This window comes from Puma concolor, chromosome C2 (genome assembly GCF_028749965.1).
Source record: "Puma concolor isolate L17-30 chromosome C2, mPumCon1.1.hap2, whole genome shotgun sequence".
Lineage (NCBI taxonomy): Eukaryota > Metazoa > Chordata > Mammalia > Carnivora > Felidae > Puma > Puma concolor.
This window is the reverse complement of record NC_141675.1, coordinates 48,940,464-48,964,100: the sequence shown is the minus strand read 5'-3', so window position 1 is coordinate 48,964,100 and position 23,637 is coordinate 48,940,464. Positions and strand designations below refer to the sequence as shown.

The 23,637-nt window shown below is 40.5% G+C and overlaps 2 protein-coding genes and 1 long non-coding RNA gene across 5 annotated transcripts in view; 2 read left to right on the top strand and 1 right to left on the bottom strand.

The window, feature by feature from the left end:
- DHX36 (DEAH-box helicase 36) overlaps nucleotides 1-6,694 on the top strand; it is a 51,245-nt gene extending 44,551 nt beyond the window's left edge. Inside the window, exons 23-25 of the mRNA XM_025912901.2 lie at nucleotides 1,540-1,660; nucleotides 2,776-2,928; nucleotides 3,333-6,694. Coding sequence (XP_025768686.1) covers nucleotides 1,540-1,660; nucleotides 2,776-2,928; nucleotides 3,333-3,518 — 460 coding nt within the window. The 3' untranslated portion in view covers nucleotides 3,519-6,694. The remainder of the gene's footprint in view (nucleotides 1-1,539; nucleotides 1,661-2,775; nucleotides 2,929-3,332) is intronic.
- Nucleotides 6,695-10,979: 4,285 nt separating this feature from the next.
- The window catches only part of ARHGEF26 (Rho guanine nucleotide exchange factor 26), a 128,727-nt gene continuing 116,069 nt past the window's right edge, over nucleotides 10,980-23,637 (bottom strand). For all 3 annotated transcript variants that reach the window (XM_025913370.2, XM_086674559.1, XM_086674558.1), the window contains 3 exons: nucleotides 15,106-15,173; nucleotides 13,699-13,803; nucleotides 10,980-13,139 (listed from right to left, as the gene is read on the bottom strand). In XM_025913370.2, coding sequence (XP_025769155.2) covers nucleotides 12,997-13,139; nucleotides 13,699-13,803; nucleotides 15,106-15,173 — 316 coding nt within the window. In that variant the 3' untranslated portion in view covers nucleotides 10,980-12,996. The remainder of the gene's footprint in view (nucleotides 13,140-13,698; nucleotides 13,804-15,105; nucleotides 15,174-23,637) is intronic.
- Nucleotides 13,124-23,520, top strand: LOC147577241 (uncharacterized). The gene is made up of 2 exons (XR_015240069.1): nucleotides 13,124-13,247; nucleotides 18,770-23,520. It is a non-coding gene; the product is annotated as an uncharacterized LOC147577241 (long non-coding RNA).

Genomic DNA, 23,637 nt, shown 5'->3' with positions numbered 1-23,637 from the left:
GAATACTGCTTGGCAGTGAGAAAGAATGAACTATGGCCTTTTGTAGCAACGTGGATGGAATTGGAGAGTGTTATGCTAAGTGAAATAAGTCATACAGAGAAAGACAGATACCATATGTTTTCACTCTTATGTGGATCCTGAGAAACTTAACAGAAACCCATGGGGGAGGGGAAGGAAAAAAAAAAAAAGAGGTCAAAGTGGAAGAGAGCCAAAGCATAAGAGACTCTTAAAAACTGAGAACAAACTGAGGGTTGATGGGGGGTGGGAGGGAGGGGAGGGTGGGTGATGCGTATTGAGAATGGCAGCTTTGGGGATGAGCATTGGGTGTTGTATGGAAACCAATTTGACAATAAACTTCATATATTGGAAAAAAAAAAAAATGAGAATAAGGGACGCCTGGGTGGCTCAGTTGGTTAAGCGTCCGACTTCGGCTCGGGTCATGATCTCACAGTCTGTGAGTTCAAGCCCCGCGTCGGGCTCTGTGCTGACAGCTCAGAGGCTGGAGCCTGTTTCAGATTCTGTGTCTCCCTCTCTCTCTGCTTCTCCCCTGCTCATGCTCTGTCTCTCTGCCTCAAAAATAAATAAAAACATGAAAAAAAAATTAAAAAACTGAGAATTAATGAGGGGTGATGGGGGTGGGGAGGGAGGGGAAAGTGGGTGATGGGCATTGAGGAGGGCACCTGTGGGATGAGCACTGAGTGTTGTATGGAAACCAATTTGACAATAAATTTCATATTTAAAAAAAATACATTTATTCCAAGTATTCCCATTCTGAAATTGGGGGATTTGAATGAATAAGAAACCATTGATAACATTTTAGGATAGGTTTTTAAAAATAAGTTGTAGCTAAAATCCCTTTTAAAGAAAATTCTTAATTTTTTATTTTATATTCGTCTGGGTGTGTAACCTATGAAATTCTTTATTTTTTAAAAATGTTTATTTTGAGAGAGTGAGAGAGGATGCACGCTCGCACACAAGTAGAGGGAAAGGCAAAGAGAGAATCCCACACAGGCTCCATATTGTGAGCATAGAGCCCAGCTCAGCACTCAATCCCATAAACATGAGGTCATGACCTGAGCTGAGATCCTTATTAAAAGTTAGATGCTTAACCGACTGAGCCACCCAGGGTCCCCATAATTGTTCATTTTACAAAGTTATTTTGGAAATTAAGGGTATTGTCAGTATTGTGATTGATGGTAAAATGTATACACTATTCTCTTGGTCTGAATACCTTAGAATTATTTCAGATATTTATTTTATTCTTAGTTTTTTAGTAGTATAGTGTGAATAACAGAATTAAGGGATATTTCCTCACCTAAGATGTTCAGTAATTACACCTGTGAGAAAAGAGTTTGTCATGTGGTTATTCATATTTAACTGATATTTTTCCATGTTTGTTAAAATTCTGTTCACAAATACAAATTTGTAAATTTATGTAACAAAAAGTTAACTCACCTGTGGAATTTTTTTTTAGATTCTGGGATTGGTTTGGATCTCCTAGAATTTGTCTAACAAATTGCATTTTAACTTTTTTTAAAGGGTCAAAGTTTACACAAAAACTGATGGACTAGTTGCTATTCATCCTAAATCTGTTAATGTGGAGCAAACAGAATTTCACTACAACTGGCTTATCTATCACCTGAAGATGAGAACAAGTAGTGTAAGTGAATATTTAACATAATCATGCACCTCGAACATCGATCTTTTTTACAGTTGCGTATTTCTCACAATTATGAACAAAATTTGTTCTCTTCTGAAAATTTTTCTTCTGACATGAATTAAGGCTTTTCCTTTTTAATGTTTATTTATATATTTTGAGAGAGAGAAAATGCATGCGTGGGGGAGGGGCAGAGAGAGAGAGAATCCCAAGTATGCTCAGCCCTGTCATTGTGAGCCTGCCAGGAGGTGGTGGCTGTGGGGTGTGGAAGGACTCAATCCCATGAACTGTTGAGATCATGACCTGAGCTGGACATTTAAGTTACTGAGCCACCCAGGCGCCCCGAATTATAACTCTTTGAAGAAAATAATCTAGGGGCGCCTGGGTGGCGCAGTTGGTTAAGCGTCCGACTTCAGCCAGGTCACGATCTCGCGGTCCGTGAGTTCGAGCCCCGCGTCAGGCTCTGGGCTGATGGCTCAGAGCCTGGAGCCTGTTTCCGACTCTGTCTCCCTCTCTCTCTGCCCCTCCCCCGTTCATGCTCTGTCTCTCTCTGTCCCAAAAATAAATAAAAAACATTGAAAAAAAAATTAAAAAAAAAAAAAAAGAAAATAATCTATATTTTTAATGTGCAGCAGGTCTATCACGATGGATCTTTGTATTTTATTTAATTGGGACAGTTACTTGCTTTGCATAGTTTTCCTTCAGAGCCTGTTTTGAATAAATACTGGCATTCTCGGGTATAGGGGTTTACACCATATTTTGCTGATATTTCAATGTATCAAGTATTGGTCAGAACATTGAGTGAGATTCTGTTTATATATAGATAAAAATAATTTCAGATACATTAGTGTTTTCATTGTGTCACTCAGGAAATATTTTTTTTAAAGAACAGTGCTATTTGAATTGAAACAAATATAAAACTGTGTTCTCTGGATTAATGAAGACTGGCTAGTTTAAAATGATATATTCTCAAAATTAGTTTCAGTAATCACAGTAGCAGGATAACACCTGATTTAGAAGGAAAGCACTAATATCATTAGTACTGGTGGCAGTGAATCAATGTGGCAATAATCTTTCAGACTCCTGAGCATTTTAGTTTGCTTTAATTCTCATTACAGATATACTTGTATGACTGCACAGAGGTTTCCCCATACTGTCTCTTGTTCTTTGGAGGTGATATTTCCATCCAGAAGGATAATGATCAGGAAACTATTGCCGTAGATGAATGGATTGTCTTTCAGTCTCCAGCAAGAATTGCCCATCTTGTTAAGGTGACTGACTTTACATGATTGTCTTTGAATCTGCAGGCAAGTTAGCATGTGATCTTGCGGTTTTGTCCCAAGTGTTATATATGTCGCATTAAACATTTCTTGCTCTATTTGAACAGAGCAAATGGTGTTGAGAAATTGATGCAGTTTCTCAGAATTGTTTTTTGAGGTATTTATGGACCAGCCGTTCTAAACGGCTCGGTGTGATTGAAGTTTGAATTTTTTAACTGGAGTATACTTGAGTTGGCTACTCATAACCACACTTTAGTTAGTTGCTCACTAAATATTTCAGTATTATGTATAATAGCTTATAAAATTCCTTGTAACAGCTAAAGTCACTTTTATTTATTACTCCGCTTAATAGTGTATTTGCCATTGTTGAACATATGTGATTTTTCCAACCTTAGGAATTAAGAAAAGAACTAGATATCCTTCTGCAAGAGAAGATCGAAAGTCCCCATCCGGTAGATTGGAAGGACACTAAATCCAGAGACTGTGCAGTACTGTCAGCTATTATAGACTTGATTAAAACACAGGAAAAAGCAAGTCCCAGGAACTTTCCACCACGGTTCCAGGATGGATATTACAGCTGACAACTCTTCTGTGGTGGTCTGAAACTTTGACAGCCATTTTCCATCATAGTTTAATTTTTGGCTAGATGCCAAACCACGGGACATGAATAATTTCCATATGTAAGGTAGAAATCTTCAGTAGGTAGTAAAGATGTAATGTGCATGATTTAACAATGTTATCTGTAGCTATTATAAATATATCATAAAAAGCAATATGTTTTCTGATCATATATTCTGTTGTGGTCATGTCCATACTTTGGGAGGACTGCTCTTATATATATTGAGTGTTGTACCACTTGAGAAATGCCTTTGTTCTTTTAAGAAAAGTTAATCTTTCTGCCCATAATGACTGAATACAGAAACCGGTAAAAAACAGAATGGTTAGCCAAAAAGCAGTATCAAGTTAAAAATTTGAACACAACCACATTTTTAAGTAAAACTTCTATTAGAGGTAAATTAATCTGTTGTTATAAAGCCCAGTATTTAATAAAATGTACAGTGTATAAATCTCATCTAGCTTTTTGGCTTGGTTTCTACATCCATCTATCCTTTGGCTTATTTGATTTTTTTAATCTTTTTAGAATATATTTGTACCCCTTTTACTTTACCCGGTGCAGCATAATGTAGCAATTGAGAACATGAGTCTAGACTTGACCACCTAAGTTCAAATTTCAGCTGTGACTTACCAGCTCCCTTGGGCAAGTTACTTGGCTTTTCTCTTTTCTTTATCTGTAAAATAAAGGTAACAATTGTTGAGGATCAAATATGTTAATGTAAAGTGCCTAGACTAGTGTCTGGCACATAGAATGTATTCACTAAATCTTAGTTATTATTTGTCCCTGGATTTTATTTTTTTATAGCAATCCATTTTACATTCATTTTTGTGTTCTGAGTTCTGCTTTACCCTCTTAACCAATGGAAGCTAGCGTGACAGGGCTAGTGATAGGCTAATATTTTCAGCCTTATCAGACTGTGATAAATACTGTTGGTTGCTATCCAACAGCCATTTTTTCCTCCCCATTCGCTTGACTGGTCAAGTGTTCTTCCTCTACATAGCCTTGTGCCCAGGGGTATTAGACTCTCTTCCTCAAGGGTAACTCGGACTGTTAAGCCAGTTCTGCATGGTCTTATTCTCCTTAGAAGTAACTGATGAGGCATGAGTATGTGAACCTGTGTTGTCAATAGCAACTGACGAGTGATCTGCGAGAGGGCATCTGAGAAAGATTTTCCTCACTAGTAGATTTAGAGGAGGAAATTTTCTCCTGTGGACATTGTCTTATCCGAATCTGGCACTGCTGTAGCCATTTTAGGATTCCAGGGGATAATGATGTTGGCTCAGTGGAAAGATATAAATCACTACAGTCCTTGATAATGCTAGTGAGCTGCTGAATTATCCAGTTCTAGATTTGCCTTGCACGTGGACTTATTTTAATATCATAAACCCTTCTTCATTGAGTTAAGCCACTTTTAGGTAGTATATTGTGTATAACTTGGCAGAAAGCATATTAACTGAAACACATGGTCTCCATCATTGAGTGTTTGCTGCGGCCTCTGTTTCTACCATTTCTTTTGTGATCTGACAGTTTGAACCACATGTCTGACAAAAGGTGTAAAAGTAGTGAACCTGAACATACCGCAAAAAGAAAAGAACATCCTGCTGCACTCTAAAAAATTCAAATTTTACTGTGCCTTCCAATAAATGTAAGGAAACCAAAGGAAGAGTATCGAATAATAACTGGGATTTATTCATTATGCTATGGTGATTTGAGTAACAGCACTGGTTCAGGTACTGCTCTCATTTCTGGGAATGTGTGTCAACCTATCCTTATTATCTAAAGGTTTTGAATGTACTGTGTCCTAAGTCCATTCTCTTGGCTAGTCTCCCAAAAGTGATCTTTTACTGAATTCTTGCATTGAGTCCTATGACAATATTGTGGTTTTGTCCCTAAACTCAAGGTGACCTGACCATTGGGTCCCATTTGCTCTATGAGTGTTTTTATGTCTGCGTATGTGTGTTTTTTCTTGCTTTTACTCTCCAGTTTAAATTCACAGTAGGCCAAAATGGTCTTGGAAGAAAGCATTTAAAGAATCTCTTTTAAAAAAAAAGGGATTATTACTTAATTGGTTCCATGTTCCCAAACCAATATTTAATCTCCATATGAATGAGGAAAATGTTCCTAAAGAATTGTTTAAATCAGCTATTGAGAGAGATTAAAGCGGTTACTATCACTCTCAATTTATGTCTTCTGTACAGCTGATCAGGATGGAAATCTTGATTGAAGGTGCTATTTGTGTTGTTTCTTTTGTTTACAAAATAGTATATTACTGAGTGGAAAATTTTGTTCCAGATCTAAGTACTATTTGTTATTTAGTAGTTTTAAAGAATCAAGACATTTAAAAGAAAAATCTATTTGCCTCACCATTCTTAGCAATACCTAGAACTCTTGAACTCTTGAACTCTGTCTAGAATAACTAAGACAGAAACTTGGGTGGGTGGGGGGAACAAAGAAACCCCTGAGTAATCTTTAAAATGTGTGTTTGAAAAGTGAATGCATGTAATGCTTCCTAATTCATTAACTTGGGCAAAAGCTCTAGATACGTTTATACCTGTTACAGGTGATTTTCTGTTCTTCCTATATTTTTAAAACAAAGTCCACCCCAAAAGCTAGAAATTATTGAAAAGCTTTAGAATGAATTTATTTTAGTACCCCTTCACCCAAAGTAAATCATAAATTTTCTTCCACTCTTTTAGCTCTGTGTTTGTGTATATTTATTTTTAAGTAATTGTGATCATGTGGTATAATATGCTAATTGTTTTTAAATATTTTTCTGATTTTAAGACAGTAAACCCTTATTTGTAGAATATTTGGGAATTGAATATATGAAGAAAAGCATGTTACCACTGTTACCTTTTCATGTATTTCCATGCTTTTTTTTTTTAGCTTTAAGGAATTATTTTATATATAATAAAATTTGCCAATTCAAGTGTATAATCCCATGAATATTGTCAACGTATAAAGTCATGTAATGCCTGCCACCATAATCCTGATATAGAACATTCCCATCACCTAAGTTTTCCTTTTCCCCTTTGCAGTCATTCCCCTGCCTCTATTCCTACCCATTGACAACCATTGATCTGCTATTTGTCACTATTTTTGCCTTTTCTAGAATTTCCAGTAAATGGAAAATCATATTTAGTCTTTTGTGTCCAGTTGCTTTTACTTAATGCTTCTGAGATAGTCATGTTGTTGCATGTGTCAGTAGTTTGTTCCTCTTTTATTGTTTAATTGTATTGCCTTGTATGGTTATACCATAGTTTGTTTATTCTTTGACTAGTTGATGGACCTTTCAGTTATTTTTTATTATTATTATAAATAAAGCTGCTGTGAACATTTGTATACAAGGCTGTGTGTAGATAAAGGTTTTCATTTCTCTTAGGAAGATACCTATGATTAAGATTGTTGTATCATATGGTAAGTGTGTTTAACTTTGTAAGAAACTGCCAAACTGATTTCCAAAGTGGGTGTGCTATTTTACATTCCCACTGGCAATATATGAGGGGTTCCAAGTGTTTCAAATCCTTGCTAGTACTTGGTATTTTTGTTATTTGGTGTTGTTTAAGGTTAGCCTTCAGTAGATGTGGAGTTCTGTATCATTGTGGTTTTAATTTGCATTTATTTCTATAATGATTAGGGATACCAATCTATAGTTGCCTTTTTGTGGGGTAATGGTGGCCTTACAAAATGTGTTGGGAAGTCTTACTCTTCCAGTTTCTGAAAGAGGTTTGTATAGAATTGGTGTTAATTCCTTAAATGCTTGTAAGAATTCCATGAGGGGCCCTTGGGTGGCTCCACTGGTTAAGTGTCTGACTCTTGGTTTCGGCTCAGGTCATGATCTCACAGTTTTGTGAGCTCGAGCCCCACATTAGGCCTTGCGCTGACAGTATGGAGCCTGCTTGGGATTCTCTCTCTCCCTCTCTCTCTCTCTCTCTCAGAATAAAGAAGTAAAATTATTAAAAATATTCTCCGGTGAAACTGCACCTGACATTTCTTTTTCAGAAGTTTTTAGACAAATTCTATTTAGTAGTTAGGGGACTATTTAGAGCTTTGGTAGTTTGTGGTTTTCCATGAGTTGGCCCATTTTATCTTAGTTGTTGAATTTATGAGTCTGAAGTTGTTTAAGTATCTCTTTATCCTTTTAATGCCTGAGGAATCTGTAATGATGTCCCCTTTCATTCTTGACACTGGTAATTTTTATTATTAGTCTTGCTAAAAGGTGCATCAGTTGTGTTCACCTTTTCAAAGAACCCATTTTTTAATTAAGTTGTTTTCAAAGATTTTATTAAAGATTAATCACACCCAATGTAGGGCTTGAACCCACGACCCTAAGACCAAGAGTCACATGCTCCCCCAGCTGAGACAGTCAGGCTCTCCTAATTGAGTTGTTTTCTAATTATGGAGATTTGAGAGTTCTTTGTATATTCTGGATGCCACTGCTTTATCAGGTCTGTATTTTGCAAGATTTTCTCCTATTCTGGATTATCTTTTCTTCTGTCACAGAGCAGATATTTTTTTATTTTAACAAAGTTCAGTTTATAATTTTTTTCTTTCATGCATCCTGCATTTGGTTGTCAAAAAAAAAAAAAAAAAGTCACTGCCAAACCAAAGATCACCTAGATTTTCTATGTTACTTTCTATTTACGTATGTGTGTATATATGTTTATTTTTGAGAGAGACAGTGTGAGCGGGGCAGGGGCAGAGAAAGAGGGAGACATGGAATCTGAAGAGAATCCGAAGCAGGCTCCAGGCTCTGAGCTGTCAGCACAGAGCCTGATGCAGGGTTTGAACCCACAAACTGTGAGATTATGACCTGAGCCGAAGTCGATGCTCAACTGACTGAGCCACCCAGGCACCCCTTCTGTGTTACTTCCTAAGGGTTTTACAGCTTTTGTGTTTTACATTTAAGTCTAAGTTTCCAAGTGGTTATTTTTATTACTTATTTCTAACCCAAGTGTAATCATAGAACTCTGTATACAATTTCAGTCCTTTAAAATTTGTTGAAACTTGCTTTATGACCCAGGAAATGGTCAAATGTTTTAATATTCTGTGTGTTCTTGAACATATATGCTCAAATTGTGATGTTCTATATATGCCTATTAAGTTTTAAATTATCGTTAAGAACTCCCACACTTTCATTGATTTTTATCTCCTTCTACACTTTTATTTTTATGTAGCAAATGAGAGAGTTAAAGTGTTACAGGCTATGATTTTGGATTAATTTCTTAAATTTCTCCCAATTTTTGTTTTATATATATTGAGACCATATTATTGAGAGAAAATATACATGGATTTTATCTTCCTGGTTCACTAAAACTTGCATCATTATCTAGGGTCTCTCTGTCCCTAGTCATACCTTTTATCTTAAAACCTATTTTGTCTAATATTGACACAGCTACATGTAGTAAATATTGTGAATATTGGGATGTTCTGCCCAGTTCCTCCCTCAGGACTGAAGGAATATGTCCTTAGCTGCTGCAAGTGCTGTCAGATGACTGCCTTCACCCATCAGCCCTCTATAGGAATTGTCCTCAGCTGATGGGAATCACCTTACCCAAGGCCACTTCCCCCTGCGGAAAGCCTCCATCCTATGACCAATTAGAGCAGTTTCTAAAGGTATAGTCCCTTTTCCAATGCTCCCTGTCTCTCCACTCATCTGGGACTCCAAATGAACCTCTGCATTTTCCTGATCTCTTCTCTATATGCTTCTTTGTGGGTGTTTCTCCTAGCCTCTCTTCCAGTTCACCAACTACCTAATCTGTTAAACCTAGTTCCATAATTTCTAGTGGTGGTGGTTTTTTTCCCCCCTCAGTTGCTTCTTACAGTTGTTTTGTACTGTGTTGCATTTTAAAGTTTGGCTGAGATTTATCTCTATAAAGGTGGTGGTTATAATTGTTCTATGCATGTAATGATTTCACTAGAGTCCCTGTAAGTATGTTTTTTCTGTATCATTTGTGTCTCCCAAATGTTTGCTAATTTGTGGAACCTTTTGAGAAATTGTTTTTGGAAATAACTGAGAACTAAGAGGATGCTAGCTTCCTGCAGAGTAAGGCTTAACTTGCTTTTGTCAGGACCTCAGTGTGCTAGAAGCCCAAAGAGCAAAGTTTGCGGTCCTCCAAGCTCATATCCTCACTCCAGAACAAGCCCTTTGGAGATTTAATGCACAAGAGTGATAACTGTAGGCACTAAACTCTGCCCTGCGTTATTTGGCACTGCAGTCCCCCAAGTGGCTCTGCCTCTGCTGCTTTCTAAAGTCCGGGGAAAACACAGGACATTTGGGATACGGAGGAGGGAGTAAAGAGGGGAATGGATCTTGCTAGGTTCAGAGAAGGTATACCCATCTCTTTCCTCTTCCGTCACTGGCTTGAGGAAAAATCCAACAAAGATGCCTTTGGTGTTTCCTATCACATGGCTGTATTATGACTAGATACATGATACAGGGGAACTAATTAGCGTTTTACGACTTACAAGTGGTGGTGTAGGCAGAATTTTAACATGACCCACATTATCCCTGCCCCCTCCCCCCACGTGTTGGATCTGTGGTTATGTGATGTTGCATGGTAAAGGAATTTTGTGGATCTAATTAAGGTCCCAAATCAGTTTATTCTGAGTTAATCCTAAGAGTGATTATCCTGTTGTAGGTCTAATAATTATGTGAGTTCCTTAAAAGCAGAGTTTTCTCCAGCTGGTAGCGTAAGATGGAGTCAGATTGCAAATGTGAAAAAGATTAAACATGCCACAGCTGCCTTGAAGATGAAGGAACAGATCCAAGAAGCTGTGAGCAACCCCCACCCCTGGCAGCCAGCAAAAAAGCAGGGTTCTTGGTCCTACAACTACAAGGAACCGAATTCTGCCAGCCACAGGTATGAGCATGAAAGATACCAAGCTCTGGCTGAGAAAGCAGCCAGCCAACACTTTGATGTCAGCCTAGTGAGACTGAGACTAAGCAGAGAACCTACCATGCCATATTGCCATATTGGCCTTCTTACTACACAACCGTGAGATAATAAATGGGTGTGGCTTAAGGCATAAAGTTCGTGGTAATCTGTCATGCAGTAAAAGAAAATACAGGAGTCAGTCTTCGCCTTCCACCAAGATTCACAAAGTGGTGAAATTTCACAAGCACAAAGGTTTGGCTACTAGGTGGCCAAAATGAGTAGGATGTAACGGAGAACCACAGACTACTTAAGATAGGCTGTTCAGTTGTGTAGTTTTGTGGAAACTGAGAAGAAATCACGGCCCAGCTCCTTAGGCCCCAGCCTTCTGGGGCAGCTGATGCCACCATGTACCCAACAAGGAAAGATCAGTGGCCTCGAACGTTAGCTATAGATCCCTTCTGAATAGACCTCTGATTTGACCCAAAATTCAGCAAATTATATACTTACTGCATTCTATAGTGAATTAAATCACACAAGTACTAAAGAACAAGTATATACAAAATCTTTATAAATTCACTTATTTCACCAAAAGTATACAAGCAGTATCAATTCACTGAGACAAAAATGAGTATTTTTGTTCTCCACAGGTCACTGAAGTCCTTGTACAATTCCAAGAAGCTATTCATAGAAACGGAACTAGGTTTGAAAACAGTACTGTGTCATGTAAAAATTACAATTCACTGTTGAAATTAAACATTGTGAATAATGTTAAGTACCTGCTGTATAACACTTTATCCAATAACAGTATTAACTGCTTGCTAAATAAGGCTTTGATTTATAAAATGCACATATTTCCAAGACTGTTTAACATCTCTACTTATAAATTAATTCACAGGATTCCTATAGTTGCTTTTTAGCTTCAAATGGATATTAGCGAAACTAATACGAAATGATCCCCTTTGCAAGCAATGAATTTACTTTCCTTCCTAAATGCAAACATCACATGAAATTAGATTAGAACCTTTTTAACCTCTCCTCTAAAGGGTCTGTGACATGAAAGAGGAGACCAATGCCTTGTTTACCAACCTGGAGACATCTCTTGCCATCAATTCACTGAGTGGCCCCGACCTCCAGGAACTCAGGGCCTGGCATGTCTTTTACATCCAGCACTGTATATGCATAAGCAAAGGAGAGCAAACAAGGGACCAGAAGGCCCCGTGTGAGCCAAGCATACTGAGCAACCACACTGTGCTTCTGCTTTACTCACTTCACTCATGATCTGGGTACCTGGTTGGCAGGCAGTAGATGGGACATGTCACACACAGATCTGAGTCCTCGAATAATGTACCCTTTGCCAGGTGTTTGTCCCTTTGTGGGAGAAAAATGGAGTAGAGAGGAACATAGCTGCCGGTAAAAGTTACTTTCCCCTCTCTCCATCTTCCAAACCGTCACTCCCTATGAAATGTACTATTAAAATTATTTTTCTCTCTCCTTGCACCAATGGAAGAAATGAAGTTCTGCAGACACCCACAGTTAAGAGATCCTCCAGATCCAGCAAACAAGACCCTTAGGACATATGAAACGGATTCCCATTAAGACCAAACTGTTATGCTTCAATTAGGTACCAGGCTGGCATCTTGATACCTTGGTGAAGCCTAAATTTTACCTTCCTTGAGACTGTATTTCAGCCAATTGCCTGTTTGGAATAGGAGTAGGAACAGTCAAAAATATTAAATTATAAAAGGCAAAAAATTATTAAAGGCAAAACAGCCTCATGTCAGTTTATCAGCTCACTTGGGAATATTTTTTAAAAAAGTACGACCCCTGTCCTACATTCAGGATTTTGTCACTTATGTGAACCATCTAAATCCTATCTTATTAGAGTAGCTCGAGTTTTATCAGGTTATACCAGTATTGGGTGAGGTGAATCTAAAAAGAAAATCTCCTAAGTAAGCTTCTCTCCTAAGGAGAAAAGAGGTGGCAAAAATTCAAGTGTCAATTTCCCTTTCCTGGGAAGAATTTTAGAAAAACTCAATAGCTCATCTTTTGAGCTCTGCCAGCTCCTTATGAAATCCTCATAGCATTAGAATCATCTAAAATATAAGAGGCAGAAAACATATTTACAAAACTGGGCATTCTTTAAAAACAACTCTTGCTAATACTGGGAAAACCATGTAAAGGAAATGTCAAAAGGGGGACAGAAACATCCTTGGCAAAGTGAGGAAAGAGAAGACCAGGGTACAGCATCTAATATACGTTTTTAATGCCAGAAAATGGTGAACGTAGGAGGAGCTGAGAGGCGGCCTGGTCCCTGAAGTGGACTGCTCGGCTATCTGCGGACCTAAGGAAGTTTGCAAGTGGATGGCTGTGCACACACCGAACCTTGCGAACCAACTGGTAGCTGTTCTCTTGAGAGAGCATAACCACCTGGCAAGCTTAAAGGCAAGTGTTTTCATTCTTTTAATTAAACAGGCTGTGTTAAAATTCACAACAAAGCCGGCCCAGAACCAAGCAGCCCGCTGTGATGTAGTGCAAATCTCGCGGTAACGCAAGGCCGTCGAGAGGCTACACATTGGTTTCCAGTCCTAGCAAGCGTCCCATTCTCTCCACGTTCTTGTCAATTGTAGCCTGACAGGTTATCTCCTTGGCACATTCCATAGGAAACCAGCCTCTCTCTCCGTCTCGCAGTCGTTCCCCCTCATACCAGCCTGCAAACAGGAACAGAGTCTTCATGAAGCAATGAGTGTCTGGATGAATCTGGACCCTGCCTGGCTCTGAGGAGGATGTACCCCAGCTTGTGCATGACGTGATGGAAGGTGAGGAGAAAGTGCAACACAGGGAAGGGCCTCAAGGAGGAATGAATGACATACCCGAGGTGGCACACCATCAGGAACCCTGAAGGGAGAAGGTTGAAGAGAGCCTGGGAGCTTGGGCTGGGCTGGAGAAGGGGATGCTGTGCATAGGTAGGGGCAGCAGGAAAAGGATTTTTTTTTTCCCTTAAGTGAGGAAGGAAGAACCTCAAAATGAGAAGTCACTGGGGGAGTAGGAAGGAAGGGAAACATGGTTCCTTTTGAATAATACACCATGTGACTGCCTTCCTATTCAGAAACAAAAGCAATGGTGTCGCTAGAGGAAAGGCAGGAGCAAATGAGCAAACAAACCAAAGGGATATGAAATATGAGCGAGCTTTAATAATGAAATGAGACTCTTTGGTTCTTTGGCACCCTGAATGCTGCACCAGGAGTATCCCTAAGAACCCCCACTTACCATCGCTGACACGTTGATAGATGAGAACCACATCTGCCACCTGTAGGGAGAGTTCGTCTGGCTGTTTGGCAGTGAAGGATCTAATGATTTCTACCTGGGTCAGCGCTGCGGGGGTAAAGGGGACATACTAAGCTCCCAGTAGCAGAACAGGTACAAATCAATACAGTATATTTACTCAATCTTTCTGTGCAATTCAAGGCCAGCTTGACAGAAACAAGTTAAGTTTCTATCAAGCAGAAACTCTGTTCCTCGAACAGTCTTATTTGGCTAAGAGCTTTAGAACTTTAGAAGCTCAGGATCAAGAGAAGCCTTTTATGATGCATGCATCCCCTCAAAAATAACCTTGATAAGGAGCCATTAGTCATGTCACATAACAGAGCAGACAACAGCCATTGTGCATTGGGGAAACTGAGGCCAGACAGATTAGGTGATGTGCGAAGGCCATGCAACTAGTGATAAAATCTGCAGTACCCCCATTCTCCCGGTTCCCACCCAGGGGCTTTTCCCTAGTTCACCAGCACAGGAAAGCTGCCAAATAAGGTCAGAAATAAAAGGAGCTCCAACTGAAAGTCAAACAATATTTCGAGTTCTCCCAACGTGCTGGCTCATAACAATTGTAACTTCAGTGACTTGATACTGACATGAGTTCTTAATTTTTTTTAAACATAAAACTTGATTTTAGGCAACTTTTAAACCAATCACTTTAGCTTTGGCTCTCAGCTTAAAGCTATGATCTCTGAGTGCTCCAAGCTAACCACTCTGGCTGTCCTAGTTCTTTCGTTTTGACCGTCCAGCTAGAAACATCCAGAAAAACATAAAATCAAAGTCAAGGTGCTACTAAGCAAATGACACCACCCTTTATTTACTGCATCAGTTTCTACTTCCCTAGAAGAAGGAAATGTATTTTCTTAATGTTATCACTTTAATAAATAAGGTCAAAAGGAATGGTAACATAATTTTCTTTAAGATTAAAAAATACATTCCACTTTGATTCAGACTGTCAGTATGGAGAAGGCTTAAACGTGCAACTCCTGCCCACTAACAATGCTGAAAATCGAAGAGGTTTACAGTACAAGCAGAGCTTTCAATGTAAGTTACTTAACTTAATCCTGACAATATCCCTGCATTGTATATAGGGATACCCCTGACTTGCAGATGCACAGGCTCAGGAAGGCTGTGCAACAATTGGCCACGTTTATGCAACAAAGAACTGCACCTTGGATTTGAATTCAGACCCCCTGACCTCCAAGGCAGGGATCACACAGTTCTGACGTAGGGCCACAGGAAGGAAAGCCTGGAGGAAACTTACAGTGCGGGTATTGTGGCCATTAAGCACTATTAACCCAGCGTCCAGCAGGGGGCACAGCCCCTCCACATTCCAGAGCAGGCTGCCCTCCAGGTACTTACAGGTTCGGTCCAGAGGTTGCTTCCCGCTACTGTGTCCCAGGGCAGTGATCCAGCGGGCTCGCTCACTCCTAAAACACACAGAGCATATCCAACTGAGAGATTCAAGGTCTCTGGACACAATGCAAAGCCATTCCCAGAAAACAGGGAGAGACTCCCCAGAGAGTTATGGGGGTGTATGAGTTATTTAAAAAGGATAACCTGGGGAATCTAGGCTGAAAATTAGTCAACACTGTTAAAACAGATTCTGAATGAATTTGACTAATTATTGATTAAACAGAATTTAAGTTTAACATTTTTACATTTTTTTAATGTTTATTTTTTGTGAGAGAAAGACACAGAGCATGAGCAGAGGAGATGTAGAGAGAGAGAGAGAGGGAGACACAGAATCCGAAGCAGGGTCCAGACTCTGAGCTATCAGCACAGAGTCCGATGTGGGGGCTCAAACTCAGGAACCACAAGATCATGACCTGAGCTGATGTCGGACGCTAAACCGACTGAGCCATCCAGTTGCCCCTCAACATTTTTTAAATTTAAATTCAAGTTAGTTAACATACAGAGTGGTTTTGGCTACAGGTGTCGAACCCAGTGATTCATCTCTTACATATGACACCACTATTTAATAAAGAGCTGATTACACTATCACATAATCACATAAAGATATTTAGTATATTCAATCTGATATTTTAACATTTCAAAAAGGTGAATTTCATTTAAAAAAACTCCTAGTAAATCACTTTCTCTACACTCTCTTCTTTCCCCACACTCAAACCATTTCACAAAGATGAGAAACTTGACCTATTTAAAGTTGTGTAGTTCTTTATACGGCTAATACTGCCAAACATGAGCCTTATTGAAATAAAAATTCTTTGAACGTTTTTAGACTGTTCACAAATGCTTAAAATGGCTTAATGAATACAGCCAAAAAAATGTTGAGGGAAAAAACGAACTGGGACTTTTTATATAAAGCCATCATTACATGAAACAAAACAATTATTTAAAGGATCAGAAGTTTCAGATAAGCATTATTCCATAATTCAGTTATCCTCCGAAGGTCCAGTATCAAGATTGCAATTAAGTAAATAAGGCTCACACACACACTTTAAAATCTTTGAGGCACTTAGTAACTAACCCATACTACATAGCAGACACAAGCATGTGACATCCATTACTTCATGTAATCCTCCAAAAACCCATTTAAAGGATGAGAAAGAAGGCTGTGTGGAGGTCCCAAGGCAAGTGATACAAGTCGCCAGTTTTTATAAGGCACTCCACTGTCTTAAGAAGGGGCACCTTTATGCCTGTACTTGAAATACATTTTTTTCTCCTGTAACAGCTTGTACCTAAAGATGGTTGTCACCCTTGCCCCATCTTCTCCGCCCCTCAAGCATCCTTCCACACAGACTGCTTGTGGGCCTGGGGCATGCCACACTGTTCCACACCCTTTCCTGCCCGTTCCCACTCTCAAGTAGAACCTCTGTTTCCACCCCTCATACTCATCATTAATGAAGAACATCCATAAAACAATGCACTAATCTTAAGTGTATACAGATCTGTGAGTGCTTATGTAGGTGCACCCAACACCTTGTGTCCCTTTCCCATCAATAACCTCCCACAAAGGGAACCACCACCAGAGACTCATTTTACCTGTAGTGTACTTTATAATGGAATTCTTCAGCATGTCCACTCAATCTTGCAAACACAAGCCTCACCTTCTCCAGCTGGCCTCCTCTGATGCAGGAGCCCACACCTCCATCCCCATCCAGTTTGCCAATTCTGCTCCCACGCACTCCTCTGCTCAGCCCTATCCCGTTGCTGGCTAGCTGGAAGCCTCACGAAGGCAGGCATCTTGCCCGTTCAGTTCACTGCCGTATCTCCAGAACATAACCAAGGCCTATAAAGATCTGTTAACCGGATGATCATGACCACTCATCACATACTGACCCCCATTTAGTGGCTTGTCTGTTTCTCTTGGCCATAAACTTCAGGAGGTAAGGCATTGGGTCTTGTTCTAAATAGTTATTAGAGCACTTATGTGCCAGCTGTGCTACTTTTTTGTATTTGGTGAGTACCATCTAATTTAATCTTTAGGACAATACTGAAATTAAATATTACCATTCTTCCCCCCCACACCCTCCAGAGGACAAAGCTGGAGTGTTAATAAGCATTTGTGCACAGTGACACAGCTAAGTGATGGAGTCAGAAAATAAGCCAGGTAGGGTGCCTGGGTGGCTCAGTTGAGCGTCCGACTTCAGCTCAGGTCATGATCTCACAGCTCGTGAGTTCGAGCCCCATGTCAGGCTCTATGCTGACAGCTCGGAGCCTGGAGCCTGCTTTGGATTCTGTGTCTCTCTCTCGAAAATAAAATAAAACATTAAAAAAAATTAAAAAAAAAAAAAAGAAGGCAGTTTGGGATCTAGAAGGTGATGCTCCCTATCAGGTGCTCTCAAAGTAATGAGGGAAGTCAGGAAGGGTGGAAACTGCGATGTGCTGAAAGACAGACTTAGTTAAGAAAATGAGGCTGGGCCCTAATCAAGCTGATGCAGCAGGTAGTAATGTGCACAATTTGTGTAGAAACCGATGATACGGCTTGCTTTAAAAAACAAAACAAAAATAGTATAGGACACAAAGGGCCTCGGGGTGGTTTTATAAGGAACAAGTTTTATAAAGCACAGCCTTCTTTAAAATAATCTTAAGCCAACACTTAAATCCTTGATATCATCTCTGTCAGATATAAGATCTATTTTTTACTCGGGCTCAACTGGAAATTTCCAAAGTACAAAGATAACTGAAAACTAAATAATACTGTACAGATGGAAAAATTGTTCACCAAGAGACATCTAAAATGATCCACGTGCCATTCCCAAACAAGTCAGCCTCCTCCTTGCCTTACCGTGCGTCTTCACACGACCCTGACTCCTGGCTGCGGCCCTTCAGTTAGACTCCCAGGCACAGCCCGCCTCTGGCACCGAGTGGCCAGTTTCAGTGACAGGCCTGACCCTGCAGACAGTTTCCAGAAATCCAGATGAAACCTTTCACTCGTGTGGCATGCTGCCTGGATGCTAATGGCATCCCTTAGACACGGCAGCCTCTCACAGAGACTCGAGAGGACAGAACAAGACACTCCTTGTTGCCCTCACTGAAAGGAGCCGCTTCTTGAAATGGCTTCAATGAAGCCAGTCCCACCCCCTCTTACATGCCGTCAAAACCGCACAACTTTCCCCGGGGCCTCCCAGAGCCCTGCCAAGGAGCTGCTTCCCACTATGCAGCAGAAAGCACTGCCTTCCTAAAGCAGGCAGGAGACTCCCTCAATATAAGAGGGAATTCTGAGAACAAAAAAAGCCAGGGCACAGACCTACCCATTATTAAACTGAGATATCAAGCCCAGGGCTCACTTGCAGACAGCTATCTTCTCCAGGGACAATATGAAACAATCAACATGAATTCACAGTCCACCCCACACCCCGTTCGCAGACTTTTCCCTTTGCCCAAATAAAGTGAGAGAATAAGTAACGCCATTCATGTGGACCTGGGCACATCAACGTCTAAGACACCCGAACGCTGCTCCCTTAGACCAACATCCACTGAGCGCCTCCTGCCTTTGCATGAGCCCTGTACTAAGATGGGGTTGCAAAGTGAGTAAAACAGGGTCTCTTGCTCTCCACAGCCTTCAGTGTGAAGGAGCAGAGAGGGAAGCAAACAAACACAAAATCCAGCACAGTATGCAGTGGGCTGTGGCGGAACATTCTGCTTAAAACACATGGCACCCAGGGAGAGAAAGAAGACTGAGAAGAGACGTTCCACATAAATACCTGCAAGTAGAGTCCTTTCCTAAGACCCGTGTTCTTCATGCACAGCATAAAATTAAGCACCTGCAGTTCCCTACTCAGGAGTCAGATGTGGTAGCACCATGGCCTGCCTCTCATACAATTAAGCACAGTAGGCTTAAACTTAATTGCATAAAGGTCGAAGTCACAAAGCTGGATTTCTCATTGAATGCCAGGCATCTGCTAGAAAAGACAGATACGTACTGAGAAAAATGGGAGAGCAGGCTTTGAAACAAAGAGGCAGGGCTGCAGAACAGACAGGGGCTGTTGAACCTTCTCTGTGTCCCTCTTACAGTGGCAGCTGGCCAGATACCTTTTGTGTTTCTTGTCACAGCCTACAAATTTACCTGGGGTTCCTTTTGAAACTCCTACACCCACGGCCTTTGGGGGAAAGTCCTTCAAGCCTTTGTAAAGAGCAGGTTTGTGAGGATGGTTGTTTTTGTTCGTTCCCTCACACACTCAGTTCAACCAGAGGAGTTCTGATCCATGAAAGAAAACCCACAGGGTAAAAAAATGTCATCATGAATGCTGTGCATCAAAATCTTACAAAGCTGGACACATGTTCACAACTTACCTAATTTAAAAAATCTAACCAAAGCAATTCTCTTAGCCCACTAAGAGGGTTCTAAAATTCAGATTTTGTGACGTTATATAATTAAGCCAATTATTTCTTGAATTATCTGTTTCCTCAATGATATGAGACCCATATCATCACCTGCCCTCCTGTTGAAGTGGGGCTGGTGATGACGATCACAGAAGATCATGTGCTTTGAGGGGTACTATGCAGTGTAAGAGATCATTCCTGGATGTGGATTCCAGATTCAACGAGGGGAAAAATACTACAACCTATGATAAATACATTTTTTGCACATAAATTACCACCTATTGTGGATTATTTTTTTTTAGGGGATGAAGTACAAGAGCATGTCAGACATACTATGTACAATTTTATTCCACTTACTTCCTGTTGTTAATTAAATCATTAACAGAAGCAGGAAGGCCGCAGACTCCCTGGCAAACAATGCGCCTTTATGAGGAGGCCCGGGAATTGGTCATCTGGATGGCTGACAGGACCAGCCACATTCACAAGGCTTCTACTTCTTTCAGTGAGGGAGAAATTTTGAGAAGGATCTTTGATTATGGTTTAAGGTGATTATATCCTACAGCTCAACACAATGGGTAAAGAAAATGTGCGTTTGTCACTGAGCGTGTCCTGATGTCTCACGGCCGCATACACGGAGCCCAAATGCCATTCACATTCCACTGTAAACCCAGGAAGCCAAGGACGCCACTTGCTGCAGCCTCTGGTCTGTGCCAGCTGCAGCTGTGTGTGCTTCCTCTTAATGAAGGCAGACAATGGGGGCTCTCCGGCTCCCACATTCCTCTAGAAAGGCCCAGAGGGAGAAGAATGACAGCGGTAAAATATTCATCCTTTGTCCTTTTATAAAAGATAAGCTTTTGTACTTTTCACAGACTACTGTCTCATTAACAATGTGACTTAAGATTTTGAACAGCAGACAGAGATAACACCATCTACATGGGTTAGATGTACATCCTAAGAAAATTTTAACCACATCCTTTATAGCAATCTTTGAAAAACAAGTGGAACGTAGAGAACACTTGCCTCAGCAGCACAAAAAGGACAGTGAATAGATAAAGACTGACAGGGAAGCGATACTTCCCTACACGTGGTTACTATTTATTCTACCTTGCCTTCTAAAAAAGCTAACTATATTAATTATGGGTCAGTCCCAAAAATATGTATTGGGAACTGGCCACGGACAAAAGTGAGACAAAAGACAAAGCTGGAGTTGAGTGTAGGGATTAGTAATAAAACCACACAAAACTGACTGGAGAGAAGGAGAATCATTAGGACACTACAGGGTGTCTCAAAAGAGAAGTGATACATAGGTTGTCCTCGGGAATGTGGAAAGATGCAATGGACTTTTGCACAGGAAGAACTGGCAGATGACAGATTTGTTCAGACCTGGAAGCATCACATATGACACCAGTCTCCAGATTGGATCAACTCGAAATGGTGCCAATGGTACCACTTTACCACTTACAGAAATGTGTGTTTAGGGAAAGCAGTGGGTAGCTGACTGGCTCAGGTAGGCTGCATTTCTGATGGGAGAACGAATAAGGATGGTTAGAAATGGAAGGAAAGCTAAGAGAGTACAGATAACAGGTGAAGAAAAAATCTCAAAAAGGGAGTCAGGGTGAATGAGCTGAACAGTCAACAAAATGAAATGACACTGGAGGTAAAGAAAGGAAGACTGTTGAATGGGGCAACTAGGAAGCCACTACTCATCTTTCGATGGAACAGCCTTAACAGGGACGCAGAGGAAGAAGTCATACTGAAGACCCTTAAGGAACAACTTAACATGGTACTAGCTGCTCAAACCTAAAATCCAAAACATCATCAATTCGTCTCTCACAGCCACCCCAACTCATCCAATCCGTAAATTCATCCTATTCTCTGCCTCCGAAATAGCGTGTTTCTATCTCCCCTCTCAGACCACAGCCCAAGCCACTGCCAGGACTCCCCTTGACTACTGCACCAGGACCCTATTTGCTCTCTTCTGCCCCCATTCCAATCTTCCGGAGAACTTCCTGCCATGACTTAAAAGGCTCTACATGCTTGCTTCTCAAAATACGTGTGGTGAAGAACCAGTCCTCACCCCCCCCCCCCACCTCAACCTCCTATCCCATCCACTGTGAACCAAGTGTTCTTAGAAATACAACAAAAATGAGTTACTGTTAAAATAATCACATGCTTTGATGATGCAGAAATGTCGAAATGCTCTAAGTTCTTAATTCCTTCCCTCATGCACAGGAGGTTATGGTTTGAGGACTGATGGCCCACGGGCCATACTGGAATAGCTCTGCTCTGAAATGATCTGGCCTCTGTTGGCCTCTTGACCACCCACTCTCTCCTTGGTTTATTCTGATCTAGCCATTTTCACGATGTTCAAGCCAAGTTTGACAACATCAAACTCGTTTCTCTAGAAGTTTTGCATTTGTTGTTTCCTTTGCCTAGAACATTCTGGCCCTGCATTTTCCCACAGGCTGACTCCCCCTTGTCACTCAGGGTTCAGTTCAAATGTCACCTCAGAGAAGTCTTCCTGCACCATCTATTCTGTTTTTTATTATGGAATTGAAACAATATGATGCCCTAAATTTACCATCTGAGTTTCCACAAATGTTTTTCCTTTTTAGTCTATGGACCTAAGAATACAATTCACGTTTTAATAATTTCTCACATTTAATAGCAAGTGGCGGGGCGCCTGGGTAGCTCAGTCGGTTAAGCATCTGACTTCGGCTCAGGTCATGATCTCATGGCTCGTGAGTTCAAGCCCCGCATCGGGCTCTGTGCTGACAGCTCGGAGCCTGGAGCCTGCTTCGGATTCTGTGTCTCCCTCTATCTCTGACCTTCCCCCGTTCATGCTCTCTCTGTGTCTCAAAAATAAATAAACATTAAAAAAAAATTGAAATAGCAAGTGGCTTCCTGGAGTTTCCCTTCTAGGGAAAAAGGGCGAAATGGCAAGGTAGGGGTGGACTAGTCTGACTGGTGGCATCTCAGTAGGAAGATTCAAATTTGTTACCAGAAAGAACACTAGATTCAGGAGGTTCAGGGTCTAGTCCCAGCTTTGGCAACAACTCACTTCCTGTATGACCTCAGGCAAATCATATCACCTTTGTCTCATTTTACATATGGGAGAAAAAATGAGGGAGGTGGAGTACCAACCAGTAATTAGGGCCACTACATATTTTACTGTCTAAACAAGACACCTTTGAGAGTCAAAGTGGGTGCTATTGTTAGTTGTGCCAGAACAGACATTATACTGATCCTGAAGAAACCAAGATGTATGGTCACTTTACTTCAGCTCAGTTTTATCCTTCTCTAGAAACCCCTATGGGACCCTTCCTCATGTTCTATGGCTGGCTCCATTTGGCACATCCCGGATGCTCAATGTTTACCCCATTTCCTTTTGGGAAGCTTTTCTACATTCTTTATGTAATCAAAGTTATTGATCTGTTCTACAATTTCACCATTATAATGACTGAACTGTTGTGTCAAACAGCTGCACCCCTCCTGCTGATTTTACATTCTGTATATCCCCACATGATCTCTGTTGACAACAGTTTTTCAAAGAAGGTAAATATTTAGGTATGAACCACCTCCTTTTTCAAACCAAAGAATAAGTAGACAAAGGACATTAGTAACTAGTATAAAGTACTGCAGATATTAAAAGGCCAGAATGGTGGTGAAAACCTGGTTTTCTCAACCAGTTTGCTAATAGGCCACCTTAATCACACATAACATACAAGACAAGAAACTTCAAAAACATATATTCACCTATAAATTTTGCAAATCTTAGAAGCAAAGAAAATACTCTACATAGACCAAAACTCTCATTGCTCAAAACCAGTTCAGCCCAGGGCTGACCTGCCCTTTTCCAACATGGCATATAATTGCTAGGCTTTTAAAAAGTGAATTGTTTTCTGGGGTTTTTTTGTTTTTTTTTTTAAGGAAAGTACATCCTGGCTGTAACATTTTCTTTCAATACAAATGCTATTTTATGCCTTGTATGCTTAAAGATGTTTATTTACTTTTCAACTGATACCTAAGTTGGTGGTGGAGGGGAGGAGAGTGAGGGAGTCACTCCTGTACCCAAGGAGACCTCTGCCTCTCTGGAATGTTCTA